The sequence below is a fragment of the Lathamus discolor genome, chromosome 6 (genome assembly GCF_037157495.1).
Source record: "Lathamus discolor isolate bLatDis1 chromosome 6, bLatDis1.hap1, whole genome shotgun sequence".
Taxonomy (NCBI): Eukaryota; Metazoa; Chordata; class Aves; order Psittaciformes; family Psittacidae; genus Lathamus; species Lathamus discolor.
This window is the reverse complement of record NC_088889.1, coordinates 74,443,336-74,468,548: the sequence shown is the minus strand read 5'-3', so window position 1 is coordinate 74,468,548 and position 25,213 is coordinate 74,443,336. Positions and strand designations below refer to the sequence as shown.

Below are 25,213 nucleotides of genomic sequence, written 5' to 3'. Positions count from 1 at the left end.
AGGAGGGACCCTGTGTTCAAATGCACTGATCTTGAGCTAATAATGTGTGTGTATTGATTTGCCCAGAGCACATCCAGGAAGGGCCCTGGACCAGGTGTGCTGCCCAGTAGGAGAGCTGCTGCCTGCAGGGTAAGAGTCTGGTGCTTCCCCCAGCAACTGCTGGCTCTGGGCATCACTGGGACACTGCAAGGGCTGGCTGTAACCAAGCCTGGGTGGGAGAGCTGCTTAACACTGGAAATCCCAGCTCCTGCTGACAGATTTGGCTTCTGCGAGGTTAAATACTGTAAAGCCATCCCCTCTAGCACGAAAGAACCCCTGTGCTTTAGAGAGAAACCAGTAATGGGGACGGAGGGTGGAGGGTCTCATTCTGGCTCTACGTATGACAGCTCTGTCTCTTTTAATTCCAGAGGCTACTACCAGATCCCATCCTGAAGCTGAGAATGATTATTGGCTTTGGAGGCTGCAGCACCAAGTGGGTCAGTAGCTCGGATGGTTTGGGGAGCTGATCTGTAATCCCATGCCCAGGGTATTAACTTTGGAGGTATGAAAGGAAGTTGAATTCACTGCTCGATAGGGAAAATGACCCCCAAAACAGATGGGTACAAGCTTATGTTTGCGCGTGAGTCTTCTGCTGTTATGGTGGTGAATTAGAAATCAGGGGACCTTTTAGATCTCGTGGCTTCTGTGTTTTAACATGTTAAAACAGAGATGCTTTGTAGGAGTCTGGAAAGGGTTTCATATTGTTTCCATGTGGCACTGTGCCTTGCAGGAGCCCAGCTTGCAGTCTGTGTTTAGGTAAAAAAAAGGTCATTTTGGTTCAGTCATAGAATCATAGAATCAACCAGGTTGGAAAAATCCTCTAAGATCATCAAGTCCAACCCTTACGCCAGCACTGCCAAGGCCACCACTAAACCAAAATTCCCATCTTGGGAATTCCTCCCCATGTGAGATCCCCCCCTGCCTATAGACTACTGCAGTTCACACTGGAGGCTGCTGTTTTCTTGGCTTAGCAGTTGGCCAGGGTTACACCTCATATGCTCAGCAAGCCTTCAGGGAAGGGATGGGATGCCCTGGAAATGATACAGCCCACCTCGATCAGGCTGAGAGAGCTGGGCTTGTTCAGCCTGGAGAAGAGGAGACTCCTTAAGGGGAGACCTTAGAGCAGCTCCAGTGCCTAAAGGGGCTACAAGAAACCTGGAGAGGGGCTTTGGACAACGGCCTGTAGGGACAGGCCAAGGGGGAATGGCTTTAACCTGACAGAGAGGAGACTGAGATGAGCTCTTAGGCAGAAGCTCTTCCCTGTGAGGGTGCTGAGGCCCTGGCACAGGGTGCCCAGAGAAGCTGTGGCTGCCCCATCCCTGGCAGTGTTCAAGGCCAGGTTGGACGGGGCTTGGAGCAACCTGGTCTGGTGGAAGGTGTCCCTGCCTGTGTCAGGGGGTTGGAACTGGAGGAGCTTTAACATCCCTTCCAGCCCAAACTGTTCTGATCCTATGATGGGAGCAAGGCAATGACATGGAACAAGCCTGGAGAGGGGAAAAGGGCAAACAGACAAGGAGATAAGGCAGCAGCATCGGTGTGGGGATGTATGGGACTGAGCTGTAGGTAACAGCCCACACACCAGCTGTGGGCCAGGAGAGGAGCACTAAAGCATAGCACAGACCCAAGCCTGCTCCAGCCGTCACTCTCCCTGACTGGAGCTGGTTATCCCAGCACACTGCTTCCTGGTCACTTACTCCACAGCCTCAACCTCCAGGCACCAGTTCAGAAGAGATTAAACCATAAATGACCCACACAGACGGCTTGCAAAGCCATGTCCTCTCTTGTTACAGTGCACCAGGTTTCATTCAATGTTGGATGAGAGCCTGTTATGAGATGGTGATCTCTCCATATGAGCACAGGAGCAGGCTGTTGCCTTAGCAGCTGCAAGAAATCCATACTATCATGTCTCAAAATACCCTTGTCCTTTCCAGAGACAGAATGACGTTTCATTTTACTGGTGACCAAGAGGTCAGCAACACTCACAGGGTGGGAACAGGAAAATCAAGTCCACATGCTGACCCCATTATCAGCCCTCAGGAACTCACACCACAAATACGTCTATTGATGACTGAGCATCTGATGGCAGCCTTTAACTAGGAGAGACCCAGAAATAAACCACTTATTCCCATTGAAGCAGGCTCTATCCCTGCATCCTCAACCTGATCTATAATTGGTTTTAACCCATCTCTTTGCATTACAAAAGATTACAAAAAGAGATGGCCAAAACCAGGCAACACGCACCTCTGCATCCCTCTTTGCAAACTTTGTGAACATGTTGGTGTAGATCTTCCAGTCCCGCTCATCCATTCAAGACTGCCAACATCTTTTTCCTTATATCTGCTGTACATGTAGTAGATATGATTGTACAGTAAATCCACTGAATGAAGTAGGATTTTAGCTGGGCTCTTAGTTCTCCATTGTGAGTTAGAATAATACTCGTATGGGATGTGCACATGTGTGCAGAGCTCCTGGGGAAGAAATCCCTGCAGGTCCAGCCCAAAGACCTGGGGCACCTCTGGAGAATCTGCAGCCCTCTCATTCCTGTCTGCGTCCTGCAGGCACTGTGGGCTCAGAACAACACTGCAGTGGTCTACCCCTGCCATGCGGTCATCGTGACCCTGCAGATCCACTCCAGGAAGCAGAGGTTCTTCATTGGGCATACGGATAAGGTGAGTGTAACTCCTTACAAAGCCCCATGGCAGCAGTGTCCATGTACCCCAGATGTACGCCCAGTCCCAGCTCTATCCCGGTGCTTCCTGCAGGTGTCAGCACTGGCCTTCAATGGGAGCAGCACCTTGCTGGCTTCTGCTCAGGCTGGTCCCCGGAGCGTCGTGCGCCTCTGGGACTTCCCAACGGGAAGCTGCCTCTCCATGTTCAAAACACACGTCCACTCCCTCTTGTCCTTGAGGTGGGTTTCAGCCTGAGTGCAGGGAGGTGTTTGGGTGGGTAAGGTGTTGCAGCACAGCAGCTTTCCCATGTTATTCCTGAGTGATAAACGAGGGGTGAATTACAGCTTCTGCTTCAGCCCTGCTGGCAACTGGCCTGGAACAGCCGACATGCTGCCAGCTCCCTCCTGAGCTTATCCCTCAGGTCTTGCTGTCTCCTCAGCCTCACAACTAGTCTACTTTTAGTCCCTGTTGAGGTATAATTGGGGTACCAAGAGCTGCATTTCACCGTGTCTCTTCTTGCAGCTTTTCCTACAGTGGAGCCGTTCTGTGTGGTGTCGGAAAGGATGGGCATGGCAAAACGGTGAGAACTGGAGTTTGGGTTTGGAGGTTTCCCTGCCCTGTGGGTGAGCAAGTGCCAGGATTCTGTAGTTATTATGCAGACAAACCTCTGCTCTGGGCTTTCCTAGATGTGATCTTCACTGCAGTCAGAGGGAGTTCCTTTTCTCATTACCTCCTTAGAAATCACTTACCTTCTGCCTGGTGCTTGTGAACATTCACACACATGCTCCTCAGCGGCGAGCAAACAAATCCTTTTGGAAGCAGCCTGAAGGATCAGCTCAGTTTGAGCTCTGAGGCTCTTTCTTTCCCTGGTGTGGTCCCAGGTAGGAGCCCAGGTGGGGTGATGAAGGCAGCTGTGTGATTCTGCCTATACCCATTGCCTCCACAGCATTCCAGCCCACTGGGCTGAGGGTGACATGTTTGTGTGGCATTTTGAGTTGGAAGGTTTGCAAGAATGTAGGGGAGGAGTGGAAATTGAAATGGGAGGTTCAGCACTGCCCGGAGTCCCAGATCCAGTGAGTTTTTTATAGCATTTAGGGCAAGATGTGAAGTTTAATCTTTCAGTCCTGAGCCTCACAGGCATCACTGCTGGGAGGGATGCTGGGCACTGAAGCTGCCATACATCATTGTAGGTGGGGGATGATGCAGAGTCCATGTGTAGCAGTCAAAAATTAAATTGTTTCATGGGGCTGGGGGTTTGCTTTATCAGTGGGACTGTTCTTATCCACTGATCCCTTACTAACCATCACCAGCAATTAGCTGTGCTGTTGCTCACTAGGTGCTGCCTGCAGGCTAACACTGCTCCCTTATTTTGCCCCAGGACATGGCAGTAGTCCCTGAGCTGCATGGGAGCAGGCAAGCTGCAACTGGGGAGGAGGGACCCATGGGGTGAAAACAGGATGGGAGAATGGGGGGGGCCCTTGGTGGGGGCTGGCCAGGACCACCTCTCCCAGGGTGGTGCTTCATCCCACCCCAGCCTCTGAGGTGGCTTTAACACTGAATGCAGAGCATCGAATCACCTACAGTTCTTCCCCCATCTCTCTTTCCTTTGGGAAAAGGAAACTTGCCCCTCGTGATGGGCACTGTGAACAGATGACCCCACATCAGAGCAAAGTCCTATGAGAGCCAGTGCAGCCAGACTTGTGCTACCTCCAGCTCCCACAGACCAGCTAAGCCCTGGTAGAGATCTCGTATCTCAGCAGCCAGAATTCCCACTCTTCTGGATTTTCTTTCCAAGTCTGATCCCTGTTGCCAGGCAGGCCTGGGATTCAGAACCTGTAATTATGGATGCTGGAGAAGCATATTCCCATGAAGCTTTACAAAGCTCTTGGACTGTCCTGAACCTTCTGTGTGAGGGTTTTTTATTTCCCCTGCTTCAACTCTGTTATCAGTACTTTGTGTCCAGCTCTGGGGACGTTCCCATGTGTGCAGCTGGTCAGCTGTGTGACGAAAAGCTCCTTTGCTGCCAAGGTTTCCACGTTTGAGCAGCTCTGCCAGTAGAGAATCACAGAATCCCAGACTGGTTTTGATTGGAAGCGGCTTTAAGATCACCCAGTCCCAACCCCCTCCCATGGGCAGGGACACCTTCCACTAGACCAGGTTGCTCCAAGCCCTGTCCAACCTGGCCTTGAGCACTGCCAGGGATGGGGCAGCTACAGCTTCTCTGGGCAACCTGTGCCAGCGCCTCAGCACCTGCACAGTATATATACCTTCCTTATATCTAACCTGAACTTCCTCTGTTTTAGTTTGAACCCATCACCCCTTGTCCTATCACTACAGTCCCTGATGAAGAGTCCCTCTCTGGCATCTTTTCTTGCTTCAGATGGTGGTGGTGTGGAACACTGCTCAGGTGACCGGAGGTGGAGAGGTGGCTGTGCTGGCCAAAGCACACACAGATGTGGACATCCAGGCCTTGAAGATTACTTCTTTTGATGATACCAGGTAGGGTGCAAAGGAAATAAATAAAAAGCATTGGTTCTGGCACAGCCTGGGGGGTAGAATCATGGTGCTGTGTCTCAGTCCTCACTGGTAACTGGTGGCCCTTGGGGCATTGGCCCGTCATTGGGAGAGTCCTGCCCTGGTGCTCACACAGCCTCTCCCGGGACAGGATGGTGTCATGTGGCTGGGACAACATCAGGCTGTGGCGAGTGCGGAGTGGAGTGCTGCGCTCCTTTGCTGTCGACCTGGGCGAGTACCGTTCCCTGGAGTTCACTGGCCTGGCCTTCCAAGAGGGACACGCAGCCGAGCAGGAGCGCGAGGACCACACGTTGTAAGGGGCTGAGGGAATCACTGGGGTTGCCGGCCAGGAGGGATGCTTGGCATTCTCTGCATGAGCACAGGGTTTTCCCTCTAGAATCAGGTGCCTCCTGGAGCTGGGAGAGCTTCTCTCCTGTTCAGCACACTTTGCTTCCCAAAAGAGATTTGACTGCTTGAGAATAGCCCAAGAAACATGATTTTTCTCTTGTCATTCTCTTCACTAGGGACTGTAGTGATAGGACAAGGGAATGGGTTCAAACTTAAACAGGGGAGATTGAGATGAGCTCTTAGGCAGAAGCTCTTCCCTGTGAGGGTGCTGAGGCCCTGGCACAGGGTGCCCAGAGAAGCTGTGGCTGCCCCATCCCTGGCAGTGTTCAAGGCCAGGTCGGATGGGGCTTGGAGCAACCTGGTCTGGTGGAAGGTGTCCCTGCCTGTTGGCAGGGGGTTGGAACTGGATGAGCTTTAAGGTCCCTTCCAACCCAACCATTCCATGATTCTGTGGTTCTATACTGATGTTTTGTCATATTTTATGAATTTCTCCTCCACCTGAGGCCTGTGTTTTGCTTTCTGTTGGCAGTGTGGTGCATAGCCTCTTGCATATAGACAGATATGTGCTTTTTCCCCCTTGTTTTATTTTAATCATCAAAGCCAGACCTTTGTTGCTGCCACATACTGTTCCACAAGCAGAGCTGTCAGCTGAGCTGGCCCTGTCTTCCCTGGGGCTGTGTCCTGGGGCAGAGAGGTTCCTTTCTGAGATCTATTCTGAGCTTTTAGCTCTTTTGTTAATTAACCTTTCAAAAGAACAGGAAATAGAGTGGGAAGCTCTTGGTTGTGGATTTGCCCTTGGACTTAGTTGACCAATTATATTGCCATGAACCAGAATTGCTTTCCATCAGGCAGCTGAATGGCTAAACCAAGCTGTGTTTTTACTAAACCACACTGACACAGCCCCTCTTAACCCTGGTTAAGCGGAGCTTAAGTGCCGGAGCAGGGATCTTTCTCCTCTACAGCTTTGTCTGCAGCAAGAGCGGCCACATCTTGGAGGTGGACTACCACAACGTGAGCGTGAGGAGCGCACGGCGGCTGCTGCCAGCACCACTCCGGGACTGCCAGCGGCTGGACAAGGCAGGTAGGAGCATCTGCAGGGAGGAGGGACCAGCCAGGAGCACCCCACAATCATCTGGGGGCAGAAATGAACTCACCTCCCTGGCAAAATAAACCAGCGGTTTACCTACTGCTAAGGGTTATTTGGGGTCAATTAGAGCATTTGTAGCTATTTGCTTCTTAAGTACCTCAAATAATCCTCCTTAATACAGCAAAGTATCATTTTAAGAAAGAATTTTAGCATCTAAAATGCTGATTGCACTTTCAGAGAAACATCACTTTTAGAAACATGAAAAAGTCTTAATTTGCTGATGGGAGTCTTAATGTAGAGATGGAAAAAGAGCTAAGCAGCCCACTAAAAAAAGATGAATTTAGGGATGTTTCTCACTTGTCAGCCTGTGCAGAGTGTTTGGGAAGTCTTTGTTGCTGTGTACAAAGCTTTGCAGCTTTCAGCTCTTCCATTGATTTTTAACAGCAGGAAGAATTCACTTTCAAGTTTTATTGCTCTCATATCTCAAAACCTTCTGCCCAGTTTGCTTTGGCAAATTGAGCTGATTAATGTAGGGCAAGCCCCTTTGAGATGTGTGTAACTGTGGTTCTCGCTTTATGGGTGAGAAAGCACCCAAGAGGAGATGAAACGATGTCCTTGGGTGTCCTCCTGATACCAGTGCTGGCTTTCACCAGTGCTTTGACCAGTGAACTTTACACCTGAATCAAACCCACAGTTTTAGAATCACAGAATCCCAGACTGGTTTGGATGGGAAGGGACCTTAAGGCTCATCCAGTTCCAAGCCCCTGCCACAGGCAGGGACACCTTCCACCAGACCAGGTTGCTCCAAGCCCTGTCCAACCTAGCCTTGAACCCTGCCAGGGATGGGGCAGCCACAGCTTCTCTGGGCACCCTGTGCCAGCGCCTCAGCACCCTCACAGGGAAGAACTTCTGCCTAAGAGCTCATCTCAGTCTCCCCTCTGGCAGGTTAAAGCCATTCCCCCTTGGCCTGTCCCTACAGGCCCTTGTCCAAAGTCCCTCTCCAGGTTTCCTGTAGCCCCTTTAGGCACTGGAGCTGCTCTAAGGTCTCCCCTTAAGGAGCCTTCTCTTCTCCAGGCTGAACCAGCCCAGCTCTCTCAGCCTGGCTCCAGAGCAGAGCTGCTCCAGCCCTCGCAGCATCTCCGTGGCCTCCTCTGGACTCACTCCAACAGCTCCACGTCCCTCTTGTGCTGTTGCCCCACAGCTGGATCAGGACTGCAGGGGGGGTCTCCCCAGAGTGCAGCAGACGGGGAGAATCCCCTCCCTTGACCTGCTGGTCAAGCTGTGGGGGTGCACCCAGCACATGGGGGGGTTCTGGGCTCAGCACTTGCTGCTTATCGGAAAGAGGAGTGCTGGAAAGGAAGAGGGACTAGACATGGTGTGAGACCTGAGAGGGGCTGTTGAGACTCTTCAGCCTTTGTTGTGAGTCATTGTGGGATTCCTGGGTGCTGCTGCTTCTGAGGGTTCTGCCGCTGGTGCAGTGGACTGTTGGACTGTTCTGGGATGGGGCAACCCCCAGTCTGAGTTTACTTGTTCTGACTGTACAAGGTGCTGTTGTTTCTTTGTTTTTTTTCAGGCGCTGGGATTGCTATAAACAGCATTAGCATCTCCTCACACTTCTGTGCCACGGGTTCAGAAGATGGCTACCTGCGGCTGTGGCCACTGGACTTCTCGGCCGTTGTTGCAGAGGCAGGTGAGTAGAGCTGGGAGCTTCTGAGCTCCACATCTCTTTCAGCCTGCTGCTGTGAAGGTAGAGCTCCACTGCCATGTCTCCTAAAGCTACTCTTAGGAGCTCAGTCTCTCTCCTAAAGCAATTCTCAGGCATCTTTTGTGCTTGCTGTCAGTAGGGATGACTGGCTTGGAAGTCTTCTACTCCAACAAGCTTTATTGATGTTCATTCTTGTAACTTATAGGAGAAAGGCAGGATCTCCAGGGTGAGCACAGGCACTCTGTCTTGATTTCTGTGCCCTTGTACCTATGGCTCATCTGTCCATGGAAAATAAGGGGAGAAATCAAGCAGTTCTTCACAATTCTTGAAACAATCACCATAACAGCAGAGCTCGGGGACTTCTAGAAAGGGCAGAGACAAATTTATCACTAAACTCAAACCTGCAAGCATCCAGTCTTCAGATGGTGGGATGCTCATTACTGAATGTGAATCTGGTTTGGTAGCTGTGTTCCAGCTGCTCCTGCTCCTTGTCCAGGGGGGGTTGCTGACTGTTGGGTCTTTCCCCAGAGCAAGAGGCTCCGGTGAGCTGTGTGTGCATCAGCCCGGATGGCCGCAGAATCTTGTGCACGACGGCTGCTGGGTACCTGGGCTACCTGGATCTCCAGTCCTGGGACTCCAACACCCTCATGCGCTCTCATGAGGACTCCATTCTGGCTTTCTCCATGGAGGGGGTTTGGAAGCAGATGGCAACGGTGTCTCAGGACAGCACCATCCGGGTTTGGGACCTCGTCTCCATGCAGCAGGTGGGTCAGACAAGACTTGGAAGGTGTCTTATATGCATTAGTAGTCTCCCTGGTCTATGTTTGGTCCAGTTACCAAAGCTCCTTAAATGTCCTTCCTGGAGCATAAGGGGCATGGGCAAGAAATATTCTGGAAGAATGGAATTCTGAGAGGTTTAGTTTATGCATAGTTTGGCCTTAGCTCCTGAAGGTTTTGTTAAACAGTATCTCCATTTTCTCCGTCTTTTGAATCACAGACGAGTTTGTGCTGGAAGAGACCTTAAAGCTCATCCAGTTCCAACCCCCTGCCATGGGCAGGGACACCTTCCACCAGACCAGGTTGCTCCCAGCCCCGTCCAACCTGGCCTTGAACACTGCCAGGGATGGGGCAGCCACAGCTTCTCTGGGCACCCTGTGCCAGCGCCTCAGCACCCTCACAGGGAAGAACTTCTGCCTAAGAGCTCATCTCAATCTCCCCTCTGTCAGGTTAAAGCCATTCCCCCTTGGCCTGTCCCTACAGGTACTTGTAAATAGCCCAGATTTCATGTAGAATCTTGCTTTTTAACAAGGCATAATAACCAAGGGTTTTATCTAAATGCCCACAATTCCAGGACTTCACGGGGCTTCAGATCCATCCAGGCAGGACCAGATTTCTGTTGTAAGACATGCTTATCGTGGTGGTCTGAGGCTGTTTAGTTGAGCTTTATCCAGCTTCATGCCTGTGGTGTGTCTCTTCCCCACAGCTGTACGACTTCACAGCTGCAGAGGGAACGCCATGTGCTGTGGCCTTTCACCCTACCCAGCAGATGCTGGCCTGTGGGTTTGACAACGGAATGGTGTGGACCTTCAGCCTGGCCACCTCCAGTCTCCTGGTGGAGCACAAGTAAGGGCTGTCTTGGCAAGAGACATAGTGATAATTATGGAGGTGGGAAAGGTGCTTTTCTTGGCCTTGGCAATGCTCATGTACCAGCTGAATGGTGTTCAGGCAGAGGTGGCCTGCTCTGGGTGGGAAAAGTCCGACCTGGGAAGGCTCTGAGGGCTTTCTTTGTGCCATCCCAGTGAACGTTTGGCCCACAGTAGGAAAAGCTTGTTCTAGAGAGCAGCTAAACAGGGAGCCCTTGCAAGCCGCAGCATGGGAAGCAGAGGATGCTCCAGAGGGAGAGGGAGCACATCCCATGGACAGCTGGAGTGCTGAGCTTGCTGCTCAGTTTTCCATAAAGTTTGAGTGTTGATTGGCCTGGGCTGCTGCAGGCATGAGCATGATGGGGTCCTGCCCCTGATTGCTTTGTTCTCCTGGGTTCTTCAGCATGTTGCGCTCAACATTGCTCCTGTTTTTTGGCAGTTGGTTTGTTCTTTCCCCACCCCTGTTTTATGTTTTCCACCTTCTTTCAGACAGCACCGCACTGTAATCACTGGGCTGACCTTCTCTCCAGATGGCAATTTCATGTTCAGCTCCTGTTTGCAGGGAAGTCTGGCTCTTTACAGCTGCATGGCACAGAAAAGCCACGTCTTGCGAGTCCTGGGTAAGACTCTGGGGCTGTGGGTTGCCTTTCTTCTTTCATGAGCACAGACATCCTAGCACCAAAACCAAACCTAACTCGGAGAGCTTTTCTGATGAATCTTCCGAGCTGTGACATTTGTGTTAATGTGTGAGCAAACCCTTGTGACTGCCACCCCTTCCCTACCCCTCCTGATTCAAACACTCTCCACTTGCTTGGCATTACGATTTTGTGAACAAGCTGGAATCACAGAGACTTATTCATGCCCAAGCCCTGAATCCTTCCATCCTGTGGATGTGCAGTTTGTTTAAACTGGATCATTTCCCTAATCCTGCCTTCAGCAGTGCCGATGATCAGAGAAGGTGGAGAGCTCTAGGCAGAGGAAGCAGTACAGGGGCAAAGCAGTTTGGAAATGTCAATGTCACGTTTAATGCACCCTTTTGAAATGAGTTGTGACAGCAGGAGAAGCTTGGGCAGGGAAAGGGAGTTCAATTATTGTACAAAGAGGAGGATCCTGCCCCAAGAAAAGTGTTCTTGAAGTAGGTGAGAAGGAAGAGATGCTTGGAGAGATAAATCCCCCAAGTTTGGCGTCAGTGCTGCAGCTGGACCTTCACACGTTGACTCTGCTCTGAAACCCTATTCACTGCCTGGCCGTGTTCCAGGGACAGAACAGTGGAATTTTGGCAGAGGAATAAAAACCAAGGATTGCTGTGATTTCAGTGAGTTTTAGACCTTTGGGTCTTTCTGCCCACTGGGTTGACATCAGCAAAGAGGAGTTTGGCACTGACTTCATTCCACACAGGGTTCATACGCCCAGGCCACAGCTAAGACCTCACATTCACAGCTTCTTGTAACGTTAAAAAAAACCCACTGAAATCCATTTTATTCCCGTGACTTTGTTCTGCTCTCCTTGAAAACACCACACATTCAGTCAGGCAACGAGGCATGACTCTAGAACTTGTCTTTGAGGTCTGCAGCTTTGAGTGTTGCAGATAAAATGTGTAGTATCTTCTACAACAGAGGTTGCTTCTTTCCGAGGCCAGAACATTAACCCAGGGCTGATTGAGAGGCAGGAGAAGCTGCAGGGCCAGCAGCACCATCACAGGGTGAGCTGGCTGCAGCGTGGGCTTTGCTCCTTTCTACACTTTCTCTGACTGTGGCCCTCAGGCAATGTGGTGGCCCAGGACGCTGGGAGCAGTCCGGATATGCTGGTGGTCAGTGGGGACAGCCATCTCCTCGCCTTCGTGGGGCCCTCCAAGTACGTTGTGACTGTGATGGAGGCCTGCTCACTGGATGAGGTACCCAGCGGGCTCCCCTTGTCCTGGGAGAGGGTGGGAGGGCAGCATGGGCTGCAGAGTGCTGTGAGCAGGAAAGGCAATTCCTATGGGCTGCATCAGATGAGATGGATCAAGGGCTTTGGGCACCAGCAGTGTTGGAGAGGGCCTTACTGCACAGCAGACACTTCCTCAGGGTGCTTACAGTGAGGTTGGTTTTCCATTCTGTGAGACAGAAACAATAAAGTCAACCCCGTCCATGGCACAGGGTTGGAACTAGGTGGTCTTTAAGGTCCCTTCCAACCCAAACCATTCTATGATTCTATGAAGGTTTCTTCTCCAGCTTCAATTCCCTCTAGAAAGATAATTTGAAGAAGTGTTGTGTAGACTGTCAGCTCCAACTTCTCTTTGTGAGCTGCTCTCCTGGGCAGCTGGGACATTGCCTGTACCCTGTAGCCCCTCATTAGCGGGGAAGGGAAGGGTCTAGTGGGGTTCTATAGCCTCATGCTGTGAGAGCCACGAGAGCAGTTCTGAAGCTTCTGCAGTATTTGCTCCAGTATTTGTTCAGTATCTCCTTGTTTGACAGCTGCTAAGGGTGGACATCAGCATCCTCAATTTGAACAGCACAGCCTTGGACTCTGCAGTGGGAGTCTGCTTTGCTCCTGTGCCTCGAGGAGAGCTCCTGGTGGCCACTTCTTCCAATAAAATCCTTGTGCTTGATGCAAAAACGGGACGACTGGTGCGAGAGGTAGGACACTAAGAAATTCATGCACTGAGGTCTTGTGTCACAGAAGCCTTGGGAACGTCATGTCACTGTAGGAGGGGAAATGAGAGAAGAGCTCATTCTGGAGTTCACGGGCTTCAAAGAAACACAGGAGTTGGCAAGCCTGTAGCTATCCTGGTGCGGTCATGCTCAGGGTGAGCCTGAGCTGCTTGTTTTCAGTGTTGTTGCATTCCTGCCTTCTTGCTGAAACATAAGTAAGGGCGTGAGCTAGCTCAGTTAATGCTGCTGGTGGTGTTTCTTGTCCTCAGGTGTCTCCCGTGCACAAGCTGTCCTGTTCTTCCTTGGCGCTGAGCAAGGATGGCAGGTACCTGCTCACTGCTGGTGACAAAGTCATCAAGGTGTGGGACTATCAGATGCACTCCAATATCAACTTCCAGGTACTGCCTGCAAAGGAAGGGAAGGGGGTTGCTGTTGCATTTCTGAACCCCTGGGGAAGAGAGCAGCCAGTGCCCTCTGTGGGACTTGGCCCTGTGTCCGTGTTTGTGCAGCTGGAGCAGCTCTGCTCTGGAGCCAGGCTGAGAGAGCTGGGCTTGTTCAGCCTGGAGAAAAGAAGGCTCCTTAAGGGGAGACCTTAGAGCAGCTCCAGTGCCTAAAGGGGCTACAAGAAACCTGGAGAGGGGCTTTGGGCAAGGGCCTGTAGGGACAGGCCAAGGGGGAATGGCTTTAACCTGACAGAGGGGAGACTGAGATGAGCTCTTAGGCAGAAGCTCTTCCCTGTGAGGGTGCTGAGGCGCTGGCACAGGGTGCCCAGCGAAACTGTGGCTGCCCCATCCCTGGCAGTGTTCAAGGCCAGGTTGGATGGGGCTTGGAGCAACCTGGTCTGGTGGAAGGTGTCCCTGCCTGTGGCAGGGGTTTGGAACTGGATGAGCTTTAAGGTCTCTTCCAATGCAAACCAGTCTGGGATTCTATGAAATGCAGCCCTGTTCCTATGTTGTGATAACACTCAGCACCAAGCACAGGCTGGGCTGCCAAAGCACCGAGCTTAATGAGACCCTCTGTGAAGGAGATGTAGGTGTGACCTCTCTGCTAGGAACAGAGCCACTCAGAGAAGAAAATGTCTTGCCCAGTGTTCCAATAGCTATTGAGAGCTAGTTTTAGATCTTGGGGGGTTTCAGCTCCTGCTTGCTTTTCCAGATGGGTGTGAGGACGGTCAATCCTAGGTTCATCAACCCTAGGTCTGAGCACTTGCAGGTGTGCTGCTGGCCTCTGAGAGGATCTGCTGAGCTGTGTGGACACTGGCTGTGAGGGCACGGAGTGGAGTAACCACCATGCTGATAGGACAGTGGTGCTGAAGTTCAATGTGTGTTCTCTCCCAGGTGTACATCGGGCACTCAGAGCCAGTGCGCCAGGTTGCCTTCACCCCAGACCAGCGGCATGTCATCAGTGTTGGAGATGCCATCTTCCTATGGGATTTCCTAGCTCTGCCTGAGGAGATGTCACCACCGGCTGCGTAAGTGCTTGGTGCTGGGCAGAGCCTTCCGCTGCCTCCCTTTACTCCCCTGCCCCATCCTTGCTTGGTGTAATGCCACTCTTCTGCCTTTTCCAGGCTTTGTTCCTCTGAGTCTGTTCCACTGCTGGGACCAGGTGAGTTTGCCTCCTCCCATGAGTTGACACTGGCAGCTCTTCCACCACTGCTCATCATGGCAGAGGGTAGGGATTGGGGTTTTTTGGTTCCTTCCCTTAGGGATTTGCATAGCAGCAGGGTGTTGGGGGGGGTAACCAGCTAATTAGCCCCAAAGGATGGTCTCTAACTAACACCTCTCAGTATGAGTCTGCCAGGGAGGGGATGTTTTGAGCAGAGCTGCTCTGGGTTTTCTGTTAGGTCTTTCAGCTTTTACCTTCTGTCTTTCCCTGCCTCCATCTTTTCTGTCTTCTTTTTCCCTGCCCGCATTGTTCCCCTCCCTCTTTTCATCCCTCTCTTTAGTGACATGTTTTAGTGGTGGTCTTGGCAGTCTTGGGGTAAAGGTTGGACTTGATCTTAAAGGTCTTTTCCAACATAGTTGATTCTATGATTCTTTCTTGAAGAGCAGAGTTAAAATGGCTTCTTCCATGTAGGAGGAAGTTGGAGAAATGAGCTTGGAGGTGTCATCATCGATCAGCCAAAGAGGATGAGGGAATCAGGGATGAAGGAAATTGTACAAACCCTTTTATTTTCACAGAAGGCAGCTCTGAGAAGCTGAAGGATGCCTCTGAGACGCCTCGACAGGCAGTGCCTCTTCCATTGCTGTCCTCACCACCGTGTTTGGATGTCAGCTCTGTCCACCAAACAGGACGTCAAAGTAAGAAGAGCTGCTTTCAGGAAAGGGGAAAAATAATCTTGTTTTAGGAAAAACTCCTTGTGTAGTTGAGCAGTATCCCTGGAGCCATCCCTGCCCATGATCCCCTTCCTGCAGACCTGACAGACCAGGCTATGCTTTTCTTTCCCTAAGCTGGATAAAGCCAGCCATAGGCGTTGGACTTCAGCACTGCTTTATCCTCTGCTCTCCTCCATGTGCTAAGCTGCTGGCACAAGCTTCTCTGAGGGCTACAGTAAATACGTTGTTTGACATACCCAGTAGGAAATGTCTGCTTTGCCCTCGACCTCAACAGATGGACTGTTATACATAGCAGGAGGATGACACTAGCAGAAATCAAAGGGTCGGTCACACATGAAGCAGTCTTGAAGGACATGGTGGCTCTCTCCTCCCACCAGGTATCTTTTCCAAGTCAGACAAAGAGGAGGAAGCAGATTTGCCAGGCAGCAGCAGGATGGTGGTGAATGGAGACAAAGATGCATCGGTCCTTGTGGTTGAGCCAGCAAGGAATGAGGAGCTCATTGTGGTGAGGCCCAAAGAGAGGCAGGAGAGCTCGAGGTCTCCTGGAACATTGGCAAGTGGTAAGTCAGAGGTATTGCCATCTTGTACAGAGCACGACCCCTTTGGGACACAGTATGCACAGGCAGCTTGGTCTATCCCTGAAAAATAAAGAGCATTGATATGGTACAGATAGACCCGGACACATGCTTAGAGTTGTGAGGTGAAGGGCAGCAGCTCTGGGGTTCTCCCTTTGCATGTGATTTACCAGGAGGAGTCAGTATTGAGAGAAGCTCACACTAGTCCCGAAGACTGCTTGTTTATTCTGGCTCTTTCCCTACTATTGCTTCTAGGCATACCAGAAGCACCTGTTCAGCTTGGAGCTAATATTATCTCTAAGTGGCACGTTCTGTTAAAGCTCCCCATGTCTCTATTAATAGATGTACAGCCTCAAAGCTGCAGCAGTTGGTGGCAAGCTGCCAGAGCAGGCAGGAGCTGTTGGAAAGCTTCAACACAAAACTGTGCCTCTGCTTCTTCTATCAAGGATGTCTTTCTAGCTGAGTGGCTTATGCTTTCACAGCAATGCCCAGGAGATAGACACAGCATGGATGCCCAGAGGCTGATTGCAGTGTGGTGTGGCTGAGCAGGGTGATGGGTGGCAATGGAAGTTCCTCGTTCACTCCTGGAAAGGTGGTGCTTTTCCTACAGCCAATTGTGTAGGAGCACATCTGATGCTGCAGTCTGATTTTTGCCTTGTGTGTGTGTATTCACACACATAGAATCCCAGACTGGTTTGGGTTGGAGGGACCTTAAAGCTTATCCAGTTCCAACCCCCTGCCACAGGCAGGGACGCCTTCCACTAGACCAGGTTTCTCCAAGCCCTGTCCAACCTGGCCTTGAACACTGCCAGGGATGGGGCAGCCACAGCTTCTCTGGGCACCCTGTGCCAGCGCCTCAGCACCCTCACAGGGAAGAGCTTCTGCCTAAGAGCTCATCTCAGTCTCCCCTCTGTCAGGTTAAAGCCATTCCCCCTTGGCCTGTCCCTACAGCCCCTTGCCCAAAGCCCCTCTCCAGGTTTCTTGTAGCCCCTTCAGGCACTGGAGCTGCTCTAAGGTCTCCCCTTAAGGAGCCTTCTCTTCTCCAGGCTGAACCAGCCCAGCTCTCTCAGCCTGGCTCCAGAGCAGAGCTGCTCCAGCCCTCGCAGCATCTCCGTGGCCTCCTCTGGACTCACTCCAACATCTCCACATCCCTCTTGTGCTGTTGCCCCAGAGCTGGATCAGGACTGCAGGGGGGGGTCTCCCCAGAGCACAGCAGATGGGGACAATCCCCTCCCTCTTGTGCTGCTCATGATCTGGGGATGCAGCCCAGCACATGGGGAGGTTCTGGGCTCACGCGCTCACTGAAGCCGGGTCATAGGAAGCTGCTCATCAACCAACACCCCCAAGTCCTTCTCCTCAGGGCTGCACCATCCAGTCTCCCCCTGCCTGTGTTTGAGTTTGGGTACATAAACAGCATGTGAGCAGCTCACAAGCCACAGCCTGGGTGCTGCTCCCAAACCATTCCTGAGAGCAGCATCCCAAAGGTAACAACTATTTAATTCTCTGTGTGGCAGAACCCAGAAAGGAGACGACAAGCCCCAAGCCCCAGTGCTCCGTGCGACCGGATTCCTACCGGCATTTCACTCCTTGCTTCAAGGCATCATTGCTCCCCAAGGTGAGAATGGTACCTGGGCGGATGGTGAATGCACAGTTTGGGGCTGGGATATGTGGATTTTCCAAACTATTTCTGGTTTATTCTGTTTGAAAGCCGTTTGTGAAATGTACTCCTGGGCCTGATGCTCTATTACAAACTCCTCATGTTAGTTACCCTTTCTCCTCTACATGCGTCTCTTTCCAGACTAGTGGAAAGTGAGTTGTGATCAACTCTTTTTCCGTTCAGCAAATCTACATACATTTTTATTCCAAACAAATGCAAATGGCATGTGCTATTGAAAAGGAAAGCCGAGTGAGCAGTGGAGTGATTCATCTCACGCCCGTGTTTGCGAGCAGATGCATTGGCAGAGCAGGATGGGGAAGGCAACCATTGAGCATGGGGAGGATGGGCAAAGCCCAGCTCTGGCTCCGTGAACAAACAGAGCAATAATAAACCAGAGACTTAACCTTTTCCTGAGCTCTCAGCTGTTCACTGTGCTCCTCTGTCCCTCTATCCAGCAGCATTTCCCCTCCCCACTGTCTACACCCCAAGTGAGCAAAACCCACCAAACTCTTTCCCAGCAGCATCAGCAGCTGCTAATCAGTTGATGCCAGCCTGGTTTGTGCCTCATCTGAAAGCACTTGTGCCTGGTTTTGCTGGTGCAGTGTCCCTTTTGTATGTGTAAATGTGCTTTGGTACTCATCTGTTCATGTGTTGAACCTGAATGCTGTGAATGCTGGCATGAATTTGGGTGTTGGGTGCAGGACAACCTGTGTGTGTGCTTGCACTCAGGCTTTTTCTCATGTGGGTGTTGAATGCACCTGCCTGGGCCATTCCTCTAGAGCTTGTTTTAAACCAATGTCTATTTTTCTTGCAGAGTTTCTTACCTCCTCCAGCTGGCAGTGAGGTCTTGAAGCTGAAAGCAGTGATAGGCTACAATGGGAATGGCAGAGGGAATATGGTGTGGAACCCGGACACAGGTACACCAGGACGGCTCTGGAGGGGTGGAAGATGTGTGCACTGAGCCAGGTTATGATCTTCTAGCTGTTGGGTTGGGATCTTTGCTTTAACACAGGGGTTCTTTGCATTGGTAAAATGCAGTAACAGGATTGGAACTGGATAATCTTTAAGGTCCCTTGCAACCCAAACCAGTCTATGCAACACTGTCACAGGTTGCCCAGAGAGGTGGTGGATGCACAGTCCCTGAGAGGTTCAAGGCCAGGCTGGATGTGGCTCTGGGCAACCTGATCTAGTTGAAGATGCCCCTGCTCATTGCAGGGGGGTTAGACTAGGTGAGCTTTGAAGGTCGCTTCCTACCCAAACTCTTCTCTGATTCTGTGATTCTGATTCTGCTTTGTTCAGCCTGGAGAAGGGGAGACCTTATTGCAGCCTTTCAATACCTTGAGGGGGCCAACAAGAAATCTGGAGAGGTCCTTTTTAAAATTACATGTAGTGGCAGGACAATGGGGAATGGATTCAAGTTAAACAAGGGGATACTTAGATTTTATCTTAGGCAGAAGCTCTTCCCTGTGAGGGTGCTGAGGTGCTGGCACAGGGTGCCCAGAGAAGCTGTGGCTGCCCCATCCCTGGCAGTGTTCAAGGCCAGGTTGGACACAGGGGCTTGGAGCAACCTGGTGTAGGGGAAGGTGTCCCTGCCCATGGCAGGGGGTTGAAATTGGGTGAGCTTTAAGGTACCTGCCAGCCCAGACCAGTCTGGGATTCTTTGCTACTGGCAAATGTTAGCTGGGACAGGCAGGTTAGGCTTCAGTTGTTGAGTGGATAGAGCAGAAGGGAAAGCTTTCACCAAGACCATCTTTCCTCCTTCCTGTAGGCTGGAGGGATGCCCAGCAGCTTTGCTCAGGTTAGGGGAAGGGAGATTTTACTCCACCCCCAACCTGATGGGCAGGATGCTGACATGCTGTGTTTCTACACAGTCAGCTTTTACCTCTTGCCAAAACCCAGAATTTCACTGAATTGTGAGGTAGTGGGTGCTGTATGTGAAGCCTTTACGTGAAAACATCCCATTTCCTCCTCCGCAAGGCTTTTTCGCTTACACCTGTGGCTGCATCATCGTGGTGGAAGACCTGCACTCGGGATCACAGAATCACTGGCTTCGCCACGCAGAGGAGATCTCCACACTCACTGTCAGCCATGATGCCCAGGTAGGAGAAACTTCTGCTGCCCCAGGCTGGGTTTTGTCCATGTCGCTTTGGGATAATGGAATGTTACAGGCTTAAAGCCTGTTTGTCTGTTCCTCCTTTGTGGAGACCTGGGCTTATGGAAATGCAATAAGTGGTTTTCACAGAATCATAGAATCAACCAGCTTGGAAAAGACCTTGAAGATCATCATGTCCAACCATTCCTCAGCACTGCCAAGGCCACCACTAAACCATGTCACCTCATCTACGTGGTTTTTGAACACTTCCAGGGATGATGATTCCACCACTTTCCTGGGAAGCCTGTTCCAATATTGGAGCTTCATCCATTGTTCTGGCTCAGTGCGACATTAAAGGCTGCTCCCTCCATCCTGGTGATGGTCCATTCCCTCCTGCCATCAGCTGATGGTTGTTCTGACAGGATTTTCCGTGTGCGAAACATCACTTTAATCTGAGACTAATTGTTTCTAAGACTAACAAAGTATCTCTACTTACCAAGGTCTCAGTGACAACATACTGTTCTGTTAGGTTCTTGCCTCTGCCTCAGGAAAGAGGAATGGAGACTCCCATTGTCAGATTTGCATCTGGAACGTCCCAGATGGGCTTTGCACAGCAAGTCTCTTCCACCATGAGACCCAAGTGCAAGCCATGGCATTCTCTCAGGATGATCGATTCCTTGTCACCCTCGGTGAGTACATCCATAACATGGGGTGTGGGGCACCCTACAGCAAACATCTCATGGGAGGGCGATGCTATAACTGTGCAAGGCCATGACACATGCACCAGGTTTGTGGCTATGAAGCTATTTCTTGGTAGCCTTGGGGCAATGCATAATGCAGCATGTAATACTGGAGGTCATCTTGGATCTTCCTGGGAGTGACTGCCTGCAGAGGCACCTTTTCCAGCTGAGTGTTGTCCAGGACACTGTCACCAGTGTTTCAAGGGGAAGCATGCATCCTATGCATGGATACGGAGCTTCCGCAGCTCCCCTTCAGTCCTTTCTCATTGCCCCAGCTAGCTCAGTTTTCTTCAAGTTACAGCTTGCTTCTGGCTCACAGGTGCTTGTTAAACCTGTATAACTAGTTTCCAGTTACTATATATAGTGTCCAGAGGGAAAAGCCTTCTTCTGGACTTATTGCTGCTTAGGTGGCATTGCATAGAAGTAGCCAGGCTTCAAACTGTGAGACTCCTGCCAGGCAGCAGTGCCAGCACAAGATGGACACTCAAGCTGTCTGTTTGGTTTAGGCAGGGGACATTTAAAGGACAAATATGCAATTAGTAAGCTTTTGTTTTGCATGAGAGAGGACCTGTGGAGGAGGCAACAGGCTCACTCTAGGCTGGTGAGTCTGCCCTTGGAACAAAGCTTTCCAGCCTTTGCTGGAGAGAAGGAGCTTTGTGCTCTCCATGGAGCAGTGTGGGAGAGCAGCCTCCTCCTCCAGCTCTGGTCTGGGCTGCAGAGGAGAGAAAAGCCGGGAGTCTCCACTAAGCTCGTGGAGCTTGAGCAAGGCAGCAGAGAGCACTGTGCTCCAGAGCTGTCTGGGAGCTCGGGATGTTTGCCATCACCAAGGCTGGTGTCTTCTGCCACCCAGATACAGTGGCTTCCATTCAGGTCAGCTCCCATCTCAGCTGTGACCTCAGCAGAGGTGACATCCCTTTCTGATTTCCAGATTGTTGTTAGCTCTGAGAGCACAGTATCACATGAGGTGTGCAGTAGCTCATGAGGATGTAGAAACAGCAGGAAACCAGGCCAGATTTGCTACAAACTCCACTGTGAAGTGCGATAGTTATACCTGTCCTCAACTTGGATAAGGACCTATCACACTGTGCAGCTTTTGCTGAGTGTGCAAGGAGCTGTGTCCACTCCTGGGACGGTGTTTGCAGCCATGGTCTCCAAACAACAGGACGAGGGAGTGACACAGCTGATGCAGGAGCACAGTGCATATGCTGTGAGCAGCCTGAGGCTGCTGAATTTCCTCCTACTCTCTTTCATGTTCTACCTAGGGGACTACAGCGATCAGACCATTGCTCTGTGGAACACCTACACTTATGAACTCATGTGGTCAACTTGTATCTCAGATCCAGTCCATGACGTGGCTTTTAGTCCTTTTTCTCACAGAGAACTGGCCTGCGTGGGGAAGGGAACTGTGATGTTCTGGCTGTTGGAGCAGCAGGGAGCCGATGTCCACCTCAAGGTAAACCTCAGTTTTACCTTCTTTTATAATTCCTGATCACAGAATCATAAAATAGTTTTGAGTTGGAGGGGAACTTAAGATCATCCAGTTCCAGCCCTCCTGCCATGGCTGGAACTAGACAAGGTTCCTCCAAGCCCCGTCCAACCTGGCCTTGAACACTGCCAGAGATGGAGCATTTACCACCTCTGACTTCTTTCCCAAGCCCCTCATGGAATGTGATGGAGGCTCTACCCCCAGAGTCTGTGAGAGCTGATGATTTCTGTTAAGATGATGTTGGCTGGTCATGAGTGGCTTTCAGTTATATTTGAGTTATATAATACATGAATTTAGGTGGGGAGGAGGGTTATTTTACCTGATGTAGGTAAGCACCATATTCTCTTTGACGTTGTATGTGCTCCTGCAGGTTCATCGTGCCCCTGCCCCGGATGTGCTGGGGCCAGTGGAGCTGACCTCTCTCTGCTATGGTGCTGACACTCTTCTTTATAGTGGGACCAACTCAGGCCAGATCTGTGTGTGGGACACTGAGACTAATTGCTGCTTCATGACGTGGGAGGCCGACGAGGGCGAGATCGGTGGGTGCAGGTGCCCTGGGCATTTCTTGGGGCTGTAACAAGGAAGAAGCATTGAGCTTGCAGTCCTCCAGTTTCAGCTGTGCTTGGAAAATGAGTCTGCTGTGTCAGATGCAGGGTGCATGGCGTGGCGATGGCTCTGTGTCCTGGGTTTCCTCAGGGTCCTGGGTTTCCTGGGGGGTTCACCTCTAGTCTGTAAAAACACTGCCCTGTGTGAATGAATCAGTGGTCTGGCTGTGAGGATCACACGGTGGGTGATGGCTGGGAGCAGTGGATGTTCACAGGTGCCCTCTGTCCCCTCCATGGTCTCCCAGGTGTGCTGGTGTGTCGGCACAACAGGCTGCTGAGTGGCAGCAACGCGAAACGCATCCGCCTGTGGGCAGTGGCTGCTGTGCAGGAGCTGAGGCTGAAAGGTCCCGATGCCAGGTAGGAGGTGGTGGCCCTTGTGCCTGTCTCACCGTGCTCTGGAGATGCTCTTCCCCTCATCCAGCAGCTCCCTGGACCTGTCTGAGAGGTGGCTTTTCATGGACAGACATCAGCTCTGCCTGCAACCACGCTGCGCCTGTTGCTCTTCATCCTTAGCTTTTCCTGTCCATGCTGTGACTACTGATGCTTTCTGTCTGGATCTTTTTACTGAACTTTTGCCACAGGTAGCTGAACCCTCTTAATACTGGAAATGGGTGGAGTTTGGCATGCCTGAAGTTTGTGTCAGTGATTTGTAGGAATTCCTGATGAAATAGGAACTGGTGAAAATACATTGCCTCTGTTTCTTCTCTCACACTGCTGCATCCCCTATATTTTTTATTTTCTTTTTTTTTTTCTTCCTTTTCTTCCTTCTTTCTCTTCCATTTCTTCCCTTTCTTCCCTCTCTTCTGTCTCTTCCTTCTCTTATCTTTCCTATAAAAGATGGTTGTAGTGCAAATGCAAGAGTAGTCACTGTTAATGTAGAGGAGCCCCTCACTGAACCATTTACGTGCAAACACATGACTGGGCTCACTGGAAAGTTGCATTTAAAGGAGGCAAAGTGGCCATTCCAACATTTGAGCCCATTCTTCTCACGTCCTCCTCTCCTCCAGGTCTAACTTGGTCCTGCTAGAACATGAGATCACCCTCGATGGGACGATAGTCAGTGCAGCCTTTGATGACTCTCTGGAAATGGGAATTGTGGGCACCACGGCAGGCACCCTGTGGTACATCAACTGGATGGAGAGCACGAGCATCCGACTGATCAGCGGCCACAAGAACAAGGTTAGAGGTGGTTTGCCCCACAGAGCAGCAAGTGCTGTGTGTGCTGTCCATGCCTTGGGAAGCATGTGTGGGCTGCAGCAGCACTCCCTGGTCTGGCTGTTGGAGAGGTCAGGGAGCTACAGGGCTGATGGGATGGTATGGAGGAGTCTACAGGGAACTGTGCACACTGAGGAGTCCACCTTGAAGAAGTCTGAGCTCATCCACTCTTAGCCCTCAGTGTTCAGCAGTCTCAGGCTGGGAGCAGCTGTGGGCCATTCTGCTGGAGCACAAAGATGCAGTTTGCAATCACTAAGGCTACATTACTGAGTACTGCAGTTTCTGTTTGCCAGCTGGACATCCACAGTGAATAACATTTGCTTTGCCAAAGCCAAAAAAAATCCAAACCCAGGTGAAGAATGGCTGTTCTGACTTCTGCTGTCGCTTTGCGGTATCGTTATGCCCTAGAAAAAAGGGTTCAGATGGTAGAAGAGAAGGTATTTTATGCAGACCTATGCTGCACAGTGCCTGGTCCTACCTTTGGGGTTAGGTTTACTAATTTACATTACAAGCTTAGCCATCAGCCCAGAATTTAAGCGCAAAACCAAATCACCCACCTTTGCCTTTAGGGCTTCTTGGCTGATGTTTCGTATGGGAGAGGTGCTGGGGGGATGAGATGGGGAGAGGAGCATCTGTAGATCCCTGTTCCCCATCTTGTTTCTCGCTGCAGGTGACTGATGTGTGCTTCAGTCCTGATGAGATGCACTGTGCAACGTGCGGGGAGGACGGTAGTGTGAGGATCTGGTCTCTGGGCAGCATGGAGCTGGTGGTACAGTTCCAAGTACTCAACCAGGTAATTGTGGTACATTAATCTCTTCCTCTTGGCAGAGGGCACAGGAGAAAGGAATCATTGCTTGGGGTTGCAAGGACTGCTATGTCCTCACGGAGGAGATAAAGCTGGGGAAATACTTGCAGGTGGAGCTTGTAGTGCACTGGACTGCACAATCCTGCTGTCCTCACTGTGTCATCAGGTCTCTGCCCTGGTTCCTTTGCAGAGCTGCCAGTGCCTGGCCTGGAAGCCTCATCCTGTCATTGCATGGGGAGCTGAGAGCCAGCATGTAGTGGCAGGGTACAGTGATGGCACCATGCGTGTGTTCAGCATTTCCAGGACAGAGATGGAGCTGAAAATGCAACCCCATGCCGTAGCACTGACCGCGATTACCTACTCCACAGATGGTGAGGCTGCCTCTCACACAAGCGTGGAACATGGCTTGGTTGTGCCTGGGTTACCCTGACCTCCAAGTGCTCTGCACACCATCAACCTGCCCAAAAACCCGGGGCCGGGGAGATCCAGTGAATTTGTATCAATGAGCTTTGGTAGCTCTGCCAGCTGAGCACGGGAGGTATATTGGCAATGGCATAGCAAAGAGATTTGGGTATAACAAATATGCCTTTGTCCTCCTGCTTACAATCTACAGTGGCTCTTCTTCAGTGTCTAAGGAGTGTCTCTGAGACATCTCATCATACCCAGCCCTGACTCAGTTGTTCCCAACCTTTCAGTGTTTTGGGACACTGGTATCCATGATCTCAGACCTTTCTCCTATGAGCTTTTTCTTCTCCTACAAGAAGTGTCACGTTCTTTTTCTCTCTCTGCCCACAGGAGAAATGATCTTATCAGGGGGCAAGGACGGGCTCGTGGCCATCAGCAGCCCTCGCACTGGAATGACCATCTGCGTCCTTGCTGACCACAAAGGCTCCCCCATCACTGCTCTGCAGTGCACCACGAAGCAGGTGAGACCTCACCTTTGCCCTGGCCCTGTGCAGCAGCAAGTCCCTGTGGGTCACTGCACAGCCATGTCAGTCAGTGAGTCTGCTTCTTTGTCCCTTGCTTTTCCTCTTCGGGCCATAAACCCCTCCAATAGCTTCTGT

The 25,213-nt window shown here is 51.2% G+C and overlaps 1 protein-coding gene across 2 annotated transcripts in view; it reads left to right on the top strand.

The window, feature by feature from the left end:
- WDR90 (WD repeat domain 90) overlaps positions 1 to 25,213 on the top strand; it is a 34,869-nt gene that overhangs the window by 6,009 nt on the left and 3,647 nt on the right. The window contains exons 10-39 of one of the 2 annotated variants that reach the window (XM_065683718.1): positions 67 to 129; positions 408 to 476; positions 2,598 to 2,708; positions 2,802 to 2,947; positions 3,231 to 3,288; positions 5,089 to 5,207; positions 5,374 to 5,535; positions 6,533 to 6,651; positions 8,231 to 8,347; positions 8,891 to 9,126; positions 9,846 to 9,985; positions 10,495 to 10,625; positions 11,769 to 11,899; positions 12,462 to 12,623; positions 12,908 to 13,036; positions 13,976 to 14,109; positions 14,206 to 14,243; positions 14,819 to 14,938; positions 15,352 to 15,534; positions 17,064 to 17,164; positions 18,021 to 18,123; positions 19,184 to 19,305; positions 19,828 to 19,987; positions 21,301 to 21,491; positions 21,895 to 22,063; positions 22,375 to 22,486; positions 23,137 to 23,308; positions 24,015 to 24,137; positions 24,340 to 24,520; positions 24,945 to 25,075. In XM_065683718.1, coding sequence (XP_065539790.1) covers positions 67 to 129; positions 408 to 476; positions 2,598 to 2,708; positions 2,802 to 2,947; positions 3,231 to 3,288; positions 5,089 to 5,207; positions 5,374 to 5,535; positions 6,533 to 6,651; positions 8,231 to 8,347; positions 8,891 to 9,126; positions 9,846 to 9,985; positions 10,495 to 10,625; positions 11,769 to 11,899; positions 12,462 to 12,623; positions 12,908 to 13,036; positions 13,976 to 14,109; positions 14,206 to 14,243; positions 14,819 to 14,938; positions 15,352 to 15,534; positions 17,064 to 17,164; positions 18,021 to 18,123; positions 19,184 to 19,305; positions 19,828 to 19,987; positions 21,301 to 21,491; positions 21,895 to 22,063; positions 22,375 to 22,486; positions 23,137 to 23,308; positions 24,015 to 24,137; positions 24,340 to 24,520; positions 24,945 to 25,075 — 3,933 coding nt within the window. Of the gene's footprint in view, positions 1 to 66; positions 130 to 407; positions 477 to 2,597; positions 2,709 to 2,801; positions 2,948 to 3,230; positions 3,289 to 5,088; positions 5,208 to 5,373; positions 5,536 to 6,532; positions 6,652 to 8,230; positions 8,348 to 8,890; positions 9,127 to 9,845; positions 9,986 to 10,494; positions 10,626 to 11,768; positions 11,900 to 12,461; positions 12,624 to 12,907; positions 13,037 to 13,975; positions 14,110 to 14,205; positions 14,244 to 14,818; positions 14,939 to 15,351; positions 15,535 to 17,063; positions 17,165 to 18,020; positions 18,124 to 19,183; positions 19,306 to 19,827; positions 19,988 to 21,300; positions 21,492 to 21,894; positions 22,064 to 22,374; positions 22,487 to 23,136; positions 23,309 to 24,014; positions 24,138 to 24,339; positions 24,521 to 24,944; positions 25,076 to 25,213 lie in introns of those variants that run through there. The other variant, XM_065683719.1, reaches the window with a different exon arrangement.